Source organism: Spodoptera frugiperda, chromosome 5 (genome assembly GCF_023101765.2).
Source record: "Spodoptera frugiperda isolate SF20-4 chromosome 5, AGI-APGP_CSIRO_Sfru_2.0, whole genome shotgun sequence".
Classification (NCBI taxonomy): Eukaryota; Metazoa; Arthropoda; class Insecta; order Lepidoptera; family Noctuidae; genus Spodoptera; species Spodoptera frugiperda.
This window is the reverse complement of record NC_064216.1, coordinates 4792707-4803577: the sequence shown is the minus strand read 5'-3', so window position 1 is coordinate 4803577 and position 10871 is coordinate 4792707. Positions and strand designations below refer to the sequence as shown.

The following is a 10871-nucleotide window of genomic DNA, read 5'->3' as shown; positions in this document are numbered from 1 at the left end:
TAAATTGGCTGCACGGCTAGCGGGGCCTGGGCAACTGGCTGCCACGCAACATGTAGATTCTCGATTTTCGATTCTCGCATGCACGGAGCACCTCTTGTCCACAAATTGTTGTTTCGAGTCTGGATGTCATGTGTATGTGAACTTGTATGTTTGTAAACCGCACCCATGACACATGAGAAATCCTAGTGTGGGTCAACGTTAATAGCTATAGATAAGTTCTCGAAGTGTAAAAAGTTCTCGCCAGTGGATGCAGGTGGCGGCTTGTCGTTCTACATGGAGGACTGAGGGGGAGGCCTTTGTTCAGCAGTGGACGTCTCTCGGCTGATGATGAAGTTCGCGAAATATTGGTGACATGGACGGACGAGATACCGGGACCTCGGCCTAAAGTGCAGGAGTAGGAACATTTTAGTTCATAAGACGCTTCCTCTTGCTTCACCTAAGGCTGGAGAAGTCATTGGGCACCCTTATAAAAAAAGAAAATAAGGACCTAATACGAAATCTATTATTATCTATTAGCCTCAAGTTGAGATACTACTATCGAAACGTCTGACTAATTATTTTTTCTAGCATAAACTTTATCTACTACAACTAAATTATTTATATTTTAATTACTAGATAGGTATTTATTATTATGAATTAAATTATACACCGCACCGCAACTTTGTGAATCAATGGTGACTTATTCTTAAAAGAGTACCAGTTTCCAGAAAAATAGTGAAACCGCACTACTATTGTTTGTTCGTGGTTTAACATTGCTTACGTATTGTTTACCAGAACTTTACGTTTTGTAAGTGAGACAGAATATACAGAGTTAACATTCTGTCACCAGCTTTCTGCTCGAATCTTTTGAATTGAATTTGGTATAGGTACGTACAAAACCTCATCTAAAAGCTATTTTAAAACCTTAATGTCACCATTTCCCTACACACTCCCTAAATTCTGTCATTGTGGCTTAAGAATTGTTTTGCTTACAAAATTAGGAAGTTGAGTCATATCTATTTTTAAAAATAAATGTCTCCGTCTAAATATTTAGTGTATTCCGCGAGACATGGAGGAGTTTCGATTTGCCAAGAAGCCAAATTAGTCGCCAGTATTTTGTAGTAGTTTTGTCAATATTTTTCTAAATGTTTTTTCTGGTTGGACCACTTATTTGATATCTAGATATTCGATGACCGAATAATTTGAAAAATGTATAATGATTAACTATGTTAAATACATTTTTATGTATTTTAAACAGGTACCTATGTGCCTATACATATACTCACTAAAACTTACCTAATTGGACTGTCTATAAATAATATAATGAAAATATTTTACAATAATTCAATAAACACTTAAATAATGTTTTGTTACGAAAATAATAAAACTTATCAAATTATATTTATAATAACGCCATCTACATTCGATTTCAAGTAATGTTTTTAATATTGTTCTCCCAACGTAGATGGCGCTGCATTGCATTAATTAATTACATTAAAAGTTTCACTATAACTGTATAGATGTCGTTAAAAATAGTTTCTATTACTTAGCTGTTTGAGATATGCTTGATATTCGGGGTGAAATTAAACACACGTGTTCTCTGCAGAAAGAGTCTATTAAAAACTTGAACAATTTGCTACTATTAAGAAATTAGAAATAATAATCATCATGGTATTCATATTCCAATTCGTAACAGTAAGCATTTTATCAAATAGACAGTGAATCAGGTGACTTGTAAATCAAAACCACATCTAGCACATCGATTTTATTGAAAAGAAATAAAAAAATCGAGACATTACCTTTTAATAGACACATCGACGATCTTACCAACCGAAGGATTATGTAAAACATGGAAGTATCATTGTAAACCGAACGTGATGTGATTACAAAAGTGCACATTTACCCATAATTGGTGTTATTACAACAAAAAGTATTGCAGCTATGAGGTTCGGGAGTGAACGTGCCACTCCATTTACATTGCATCTGTCACCTTCGCATTCTGAACATTGTACCAGCTTCACTATTCTTGCATTAGGGCTTTCAGCTCTTGTGATTTCTGAACAGGACCCTCGTTCGGAAGCACAGCCACGAACGTACCAGGGTTTCTCCATTTCTAGAAGTAAATAAGCGTTTAAGTAAAATTTCTATTAAGTTTAGTTACAATGTGTAGTGACAATAATGTTGACCCACATTGGACTTATTGTATATAGTAACTGGTGAAATATATAATATTTTTAGGGGGGATAATCATGACTTCTCCCGCCTTGGACGAGGCGAGAGGGAGTGTCAGACTCCTACTAACTAAAAATCACCCCGTTCCTACTCCTGCTAAGACTAGAAAGAGGTAAGTGTAGTGCATTAGAAAAAATATTAGTTCTAGTGTCGCTAGGTGCATATTCTGGGATGAGTCTTTTGCTAAACACTAGGCACAATTCCAAAATGCAATTACTGAGAATTCTGAAAGTGAAATTCTAATGAGTATTACAGCAACATATTCAAATGATACACGAAGAAGTTTTAAATATAAATTACGCATTTGTACTATCATTAGAACTTAAGACGATATTTACTATGTTTATGAGTTTCCGATATTTCGGCACTGTTGCAAGCGCCATGATCACGGATGAACTTAATAAACATGGTAAATATCCTGTCTTAAGTTCTAATGTTAGTGTTAGTGACCATGTCAGTTTAAAAACTTATATTACGCATTTGTAATTTGTACGCAGATAGCTTTTGTACTAGTGAAAGTGATCTTTGGCAAATAGTAAATATTAATCTTATCATCATCATTATAAACACTGGGACTGCCCCAGTACATAAGAACTTGGTACTTATAAATTGCAATGATTACTCATGCTACGATTTCAACAAGGTTTATTGTGTGCGATAAAAATGATGAAAGGACTTTTGAATTAGAAATAAATGTTTTTAATGAGTGGGTACCTCAAGTTAAAGTGGTTTTTAAATTACACAGGCAATATTCATCGAAAAAATGTGAGTCAATATAGAAGTACCATAGTAGTAATATGATGATAACAATATGACAAGTAATTTTTGTCTGTCAGATTGCACAATTAATTTTAAACCTTGTTCCACACTAGGATTTTCTCCTGTGTCGTGGGTGCGTTTACAAACATACATTTTATAATTTACAAAAAATTGCTCCGTGTGGGAATTGTACCCTCTACACGTTACACGGCAGTCAGTAGCCCGAGGTATTCCACATTGAGCACCCGTTTAAATGGTACCCAGGGATTACCCTGGGTACCGGCACCGGAGATATTCCATTTATGGCCCCCATAGGAATTTTTTGTGGGTGCCATTTGTGGAATAATTTATGATTCTATATTTTATTCCACATATGGCACCTGCACATAAGTAGATACTAGTGTTAGGAATTTTACGTTTCTCAACATGTTAAATATTATCGAATATGATCCGTAGAATGGTTCGTTTAATACAGGTGCCATTAGCTTGGGTGCCACTCAAACGGGTGCCCAATGTGGAATACCTCAGTTGCCTAACCACCGCGCCAATTTATGGAAAAGTTTGTAATGGTTGAAAATGGCAAAACAAGTGGTTTGCGACTGAAGATGAATCATGAACTAGTAGTTCTGTATGGAATAATGCATAGACTAACTTTATATCTCAAAAACGAGAGTCGGTTAAGTAACAATAAATTTACTTACGTGTATACTTTTCAGTGTAAACGACGCATTTGTTGTTTTTAGTAGGATCGTTGGTGTAGGGGCAGTACTTGGTGGTAGTGTTTTGTTGGACTTTATAGCAGTCTACGCAGGCGTAACATTCCACCAGACGTATCTGCGGAGCGAAGACTGCAGGCCTAGGCTTGTTACTAGCTGGGTTGTAAAGTTGAGGCGACGCCGACCTTTCCTCTGTTTCTGCTTCTAAATTATCTGGATCATCCTTCTGTGTTGGATTTGGGTCATCTAAAACACATATCAAATTTTAATCGGACCTTTGTCACCTTTTCTTGGCAGTTGATTGTCTTATCAATGTATATCCTCTTGTTCATCTAGTTATATGTTAAATTCGTCAATTGTCTTCAGGCTCAAATCAATATCTATAATATAAGAATATGTAAGTCGGGTTTTCCTTCCTGACGCTTTAACTCCAGAAAGAACGAATGAACCGATTTTCACGGTTTTGCATTCGTTGGAAAAGCTTCGGGGTCCGTAAGGTTTATGCAAGAGATTATTCAGGAAAAGGCAGGAAAACAGGGAAAACCATTGCTGACGAAACGGAGTTCGCCTGGTTTGTTAGTAATGCCATATATTGCTATTGAGAGGAGGGATTATAAAATAAATACATTACCTAGCCGTTCTGCGAGGCATTTCACTCTGATTGTTACAAAAAATATGGTCAAAATTAACACAGCCAGTCTGGACATTTTCCTTCGAGATCGGATAAAGTAAACCATTGTTAAATTTACGAATCCTTTTATACTTAGAACGTTTTTATCATTACAATGGTTGAATTCTACATGCTCTAGTAAGCTTGATGGTACGCAGTAAATGAAGCAAGCTAGCTCGCTTTAGATAAACTATGATAAAGATTTGTAAGCAGATACCTATGTTAATTATATGTCTCCACCAATAGCCCATTCTATTGCTGAACTATGAGCCTCCTGTCCATAAAAGGGTTTCCCACAATCTTGACGCGTGGCAGGTGGGTTGGCGCTCGCATTTTAGAAGGTTAAGGCTCGTCTGGAGCGCAATTATCCAATGCCTTCTTCGGCCCTGGGTGAGGTGAGAGGGAGTGTTAGACTATTACTGACTAAAAACCACCTCGTTCCTACTCCTGCTTTTCGAGCCGGAGCCCCGGTAAACCCGCTAGGTAGTCCGCAGTTCCGGATCAGGAACGCGACGCGCCATACGCACGTGTCTGGTTCGTGTCGGCGAGTTACCCTGGCTCGCCGACAGCGAGCTACCCTTGCTCGCCGTCCGCAGACCCATCTAGGCACTGCTGCCGGTCTCCGTTAAATGTATAGTCTCCCTTAAGTCCCCTAATCGGATCTTACGATTCAATGCTAACGTTTGTGACAAAATTCTACTCTGCTTACACCACATGGCTTAAATTAGATTCTACATGCTCGACTAGTTTCAAGCCAGGAATAGGGCTCATAATTATGAGCAGCCGTCAGTCGTGAGTAAACCGTATTGCCTAATTAATTATGCCTATAGCTGTTAGTCATTAGCAGGATTGTTGGCGATCCGGTTCGCATGCTGTTACGTGGTGTGTACGTTTTAATTTGATACCATTTTTATGGTTCACTAATATCTTTATAGTTGTGAAATTGTGATTGATAGAACTTGTTTTAATTCATTTATCTATTTATTTATTATATTTTACAGAAGGCTTACAGACTAACAAACAAATATATTAATAACAGATAGCTAATGACAAGTCTCCACAATATTTTATTTGAGAAGTAAATAAAGATGAAAGCTACAATACAATATGAAACGACAAGAAATGAAAAAAAATAAGTGTCTAGTGTAAAACCAAAACTGAACAAAACAAACTTTAAAAAAAATTGGGAACCGCCTTCAATGTTCTTAACCGTCTCCATTTTTTTAAGTCAAATAATATCCCTAAAACCTTCTCCTAAATCTGAAAAATACTATGCTGAAATCGCATCAAAATCGGTTTAACCAAACGCGAGATAATCGCGCATAAACATACATATTCAGGTCAAACTGAGAACCTTTCTCTTAACTCTTTTTATTTATTTTTTTAACTCTCTTTATTATTTGATGGAATGTGCCCCGAACGAACAGAGGAATGATAATGGATTGATATACAAATAATTACTTATTGAAAAAAAAAACATGTTATTTATTAATTAACGTGCTAAATAGAAATATAATGAGGACATGAAACAAGCGGTCATTAACGTAAAGCCAATCACAGGTTTTGCAGAGGCGTTGCAAAGATCTTCTTTGCAAATTTTACATGTTGTAATATCTGTTCCGGATCCAGCAAGATCACGACATTGTTCTTCTTCTGATGGGTAATAGCAGCCACGAGAAACAACTTCCTTGCCGTTTTCTGGAAATAATATTAAACATATGTAAGAAAGGGATGAACTTGACACCTACGATAAGGATTGGCCACAGAAAGCTCTGCACAGAGAGGATTGGAAGTAGGTTAGGGAGGCCTTTGCCCTGCTGTGGGACGACCACAGCTAAAAATAAAATAAAATAAAAAGAAAGTGAGTCTTTTACAAAACCAATTGCTCGCATTTTAGGTTCAACTCTTTCCATCGCTTGCCCGTTGCCTAAACTTCTAATAGAATAATATCATGTATGTGTATGAAACTGATTTCGATCTTCGGCTTTCACATCCAATCATTACCCGTCACTTCGTTGATATCCTTACTCCTTTCAGATAGGAGGCACGAGACCTACAAAGTTTACACGGTCTCTTGGTAACCACCAAGATATCGTGGTATCAATTTTCGAATACTTCCATTAAATATTTATATAATATAAATTGTGGGTCGCCCCAGCTTTACATTGATGTAATGGCGAATAGGTATTATGCAAGTGTTATACATAAAAACCTTCCTCTTGAATCAGTCTATCTATTAAACAAAACACATCAAAATCCGTTGCGTAGTTTTAAAGATTTAAGCATACAAAGGGACATAGGGACAGAGGAAGAGGATTTGTATTATACTATGTAGTGAAAATGGATTCTATACGTACCCATAAAAGTTGCTACTGCACACTGAGCTTCAGATTCGGAGTCATCACTGTCTCTTACTTCCATTATAGATAGTAAAGATCGTCGTCTTCGTAACAAGAACTAGAAAATAAAAGTAGGTAGTTCAAATTTTATCGCACATTGAAAGTCAACGAAATGTATGAGTAGAAACTGACAAATAAGATTATTCTGTTATAGTATGTATTGCATGTCGATTGTTATAATTTATTTTCTATAATCATAAAAAAACAAAATTATACGATGTGGTGAAAATAAATAAACATTCATAGGATATGAAGATGTTTACAAAGCTGCAATCTTGGGTTTGAGTATTAATTAGAAATCTTTACCTTATTGTCAGTTGGTGTAGACGTGGGATTGTTAGCAAGAGTGCCGGTGGTTCCAGTCGGTGTTACTGTGGGAGTGCCGGTGCTTCCAGTCGGTGTTACTGTGGGAGTGCCGGTGCTTCCAGTCGGTGTTACTGTGGGAGTGCCGGTGCTTCCAGTCGGTGTTACTGTGGGAGTGCCGGTGCTTCCAGTCGGTGTTACTGTGGGAGTGCCGGTGCTTCCAGTCGGTGCTACTGTGGGAGTGCCGGTGCTTCCAGTCGGTGCTACTGTGGGAGTGCCGGTGCTTCCAGTCGGTGCTACTGTGGGAGTGCCGGTGCTTCCAGTCGGTGCTACTGAGGGAGTGCCGGTGCTTCCAGTCGGTGCTACTGTGGGAGTGCCGGTGCTTCCAGTCGGTGCTACTGTGGGAGTGCCGGTGCTTCCAGTCGGTGCTACTGAGGGAGTGCCGGTGCTTCCAGTCGGTGCTACTGAGGGAGTGCCGGTGCTTCCAGTCGGTGCTACTGTGGGAGTGCCGGTGCTTCCGGTCGGTGCTACTGTGGGAGTGCCGGTGCTTCCAGTCGGTGCTACTGAGGGAGTGCCGGTGCTTCCAGTCGGTGCTACTGTGGGAGTGCCGGTGCTTCCAGTCGGTGCTACTGTGGGAGTGCCGGTGCTTCCAGTCGGTGCTACTGTGGGAGTGCCGGTGCTTCCAGTCGGTGCTACTGTGGGAGTGCCGGTGCTTCCAGTCGGTGCTACTGAGGGAGTGCCGGTGCTTCCAGTCGGTGCTACTGTGGGAGTGCCGGTGCTTCCAGTCGGTGCTACTGTGGGAGTGCCGGTGCTTCCAGTCGGTGCTACTGTGGGAGTGCCGGTGCTTCCAGTCGGTGCTACTGAGGGAGTGCCGGTGCTTCCAGTCGGTGCTACTGTGGGAGTGCCGGTGCTTCCAGTCGGTGCTACTGTGGGAGTGCCGGTGCTTCCAGTCGGTGCTACTGTGGGAGTGCCGGTGCTTCCAGTCGGTGCTACTGTGGGAGTGCCGGTGCTTCCAGTCGGTGTTACTGTGGGAGTGCCGGTGCTTCCAGTCGGTGTTACTGTGGGAGTGCCGGTGCTTCCAGTCGGTGTTACTGTGGGAGTGCCGGTGCTTCCAGTCGGTGTTACTGTGGGAGTGCCGGTGGTTCCAGTCGGTGTTACTGTGGGAGTGCCGGTGGTTCCAGTCGGTGTTACTGTGGGAGTGCCGGTGGTTCCAGTCGGTGTTACTGTGGAAGCTGTAGTAGGCTTCTTGCTGGGACATGTTTGTTGTTGGCTTGAGTTTACATCACGGCAGTTACGGCACACGTAACATTTTCGAGCTTCAGCTGAAAATCATGGAAATCATTTCATATGATGTATGCATCAACTTCATTAAAATAGTACTTTCAAATTGTAAGGAATCAGAATTTATTGAATTTATTCGCAAGGCGTAGCACCTGTTTATAATTGAAACAACTTCAATACCGGGTTTGAAATAACTTCATTATACATCAACTAGGCTTCGTATTAAACTCGATTTGATTATACAGAGTTGTTTACATTATATATGTTTGGAGACATGTAACTGTAGGAAATAAAGAACAAATAATATATTATGTTGAAATAGCGTAAACAATGATTAATATCTATTATCTATTAGAACAAGTTTATCTCTTCATTGCTATTGGTTCTTAATCTCGTAACACTTATAGATAATGGATTATCACAATAATTGCCAACTGTAGTAAGTGTAAGATACTGGGGAACAATTCATCGATAGGTATATAGGTAGACCTTTATTCTTCAGTGCTTCTTGGTGTATATGGGTATTTTGTTACACGCTGTATATTAATTGTAACTAGAAGGGCACTTAGCGTCATCGTAAGTAAAAAGGAGTTTGGGGGGTAAGCCTAGTAAAATATCGGTACAAGCTCCTTGTTACTGCGATTTTTGAACTTATTAAGTAAACAATCTCGCGCAGTTTGAGTGACATATTATAATAGAAAATAACCTTATGAAACCAGCTAAAATCTCGGAACAGTAATCTATAAGTTTTTTATTGATATGCAATAAAAAAAATAATGCATGAATGCACGCATATATTATTAAAAACTTTATTAATTTTCCTATAACGTAATACATATAAGTATAATTTAAGTGCGGGAAAGCGAATGTTACCTGAGGCACAATTATCTCCTCTCCCAATTTTCTAATCCCCCATTCCCCAACAACACTTAAATTCCTCATCCCCAAAAGGCCGACAACGCACTTATAACGCCTCTGGTGTTTCGGGTGTCCATGGGCAGTGGCAATTGCTTACCATCAAGTGATCCGTCTGCTCGTTTACCATAAAAAAAAACGTAGGATTTTGTTGTTTTGATTTTTTTATATGTAACTTAACTAACATTATTGTCAGCACAAACACTGACTCCAAGAGACTTAGGATCCAGTTTTGTCTTCTTTCATTCTCCACCACAAGATGTCATTCCTTTAAAACTCCTATATTCTTTCACATTATACCCCAAACACTCTATCATATTCTTTAACGTCCTATGCCTTCCCATCCATTTCAGATGCACTCAACTTTTTGTTTTTAAACTGATATGGTCACTAACACTAGAATTGAAACTTAAAACGAGATATTTACCATGTTTTTCAATATTTATGAGTTTCCGATATTTCGGCACTGTTGCAAGCGCCATGATCACGGATAAACTGATTTATCATATCCCATAAATATTGAAAAACATGGTAAATATCCCGTTTTAAGTTTCAATTCTAGCACTCAACTTATTACTAACACTTAACTTTATACAGTAAAGATTATCACAAAAATGTACCTACCTCCAATCACAGTGCACAGAATCACCAATGTAACTATATACAATAGCTTGGCCATTGTTTCTGAGTGTCTTACAACTTTTGCAATAAGGCCTATCCATAAAGTGTCATCACTTTTATATCAAGTTAATATCACTCTTATATACGGGGTGATTTGATAAGGTACTCGGTTAAGTGACATAGGGAAGCCCCTGTTCAACTTGTTGAAAGTTTGACTCTATTGGTAGAATGGCTGCAACTTGCATGTACGATATATAAGTTTTTAAACTGACATGGTCACTAACACTAGAATTGGAAGTTACAATGGGATAGTTACCATGTGTTTCAATATTAGCGAGATTCCGATATTTCGGCACTATTGCAAGCGCCATGATCTCGGATGAACTAAGTTATCTATCCCCATCCCCATCTAACTAGTTTATCCGTGATCATGGCGCTTGCAACAGTGCCGAAATATCGGAAACTCACTAAAATTGAAAAACATGGTAAATATCCCGTTGTAACTTCCAATTCTAGTGCATGTACGATAGCTGAGCAAGATGATTTGGATTCAGTTTTCGTATCAACAAAGTGTTACAGTAAATTTTGGTTAACAAAATTAACTAAACATCACGGTTTACTCGCGTACAGTAATGGAGAAAAGCTTTACTAGTTTCAAGTCACAGACTCTTTATCATGAGCATCGTGCGCAGACGCGGCGACGACGCGCTGCCTACCTTTTGATTGCTGACTTTTGGCTTTTTAGTAATAATCGCATGAATTATTCTTGTTATTAAGGGGCTTAGCTTCCATTACAGTCTTTCTTCAGAGGAAACTAAGTCTCAAAATTTGTTTTATGTGTCTATCAGCCATTTACAATCTGAGTAGGTAAAATTATGAACCATTCTTAGTTCCACTTGCTTGGACTTCCTTGCATGTGTTTATGCTTTCGAATACCATTTGACACACACAAGTTATCCTCAATAAACAAAAAAAATATATATTTTCGAAAATGAT

The 10871-nt window shown here is 38.9% G+C and overlaps 2 protein-coding genes across 2 annotated transcripts; both read right to left on the bottom strand.

The window, feature by feature from the left end:
- Positions 1–1729: 1729 nt before the first annotated feature.
- LOC118272147 (uncharacterized) lies at positions 1730–4475 on the bottom strand. The gene is made up of 3 exons (XM_035588498.2): positions 4318–4475; positions 3672–3932; positions 1730–2092 (listed from the first exon to the last, which is right to left on the bottom strand). Exons 1-3 carry the CDS (start codon positions 4421–4423, stop codon positions 1863–1865), a joined length of 597 nt encoding a protein of 198 aa, XP_035444391.2. The 5' UTR covers positions 4424–4475; the 3' UTR covers positions 1730–1862.
- Positions 4476–5823: 1348 nt separating this feature from the next.
- On the bottom strand, positions 5824–10013 carry LOC118271788 (mucin-2-like). The gene is made up of 4 exons (XM_035587999.2): positions 9879–10013; positions 7062–8380; positions 6714–6813; positions 5824–6054 (listed from the first exon to the last, which is right to left on the bottom strand). Exons 1-4 carry the CDS (start codon positions 9931–9933, stop codon positions 5849–5851), a joined length of 1680 nt encoding a protein of 559 aa, XP_035443892.2. The 5' UTR covers positions 9934–10013; the 3' UTR covers positions 5824–5848.
- Positions 10014–10871: the final 858 nt, after the last annotated feature.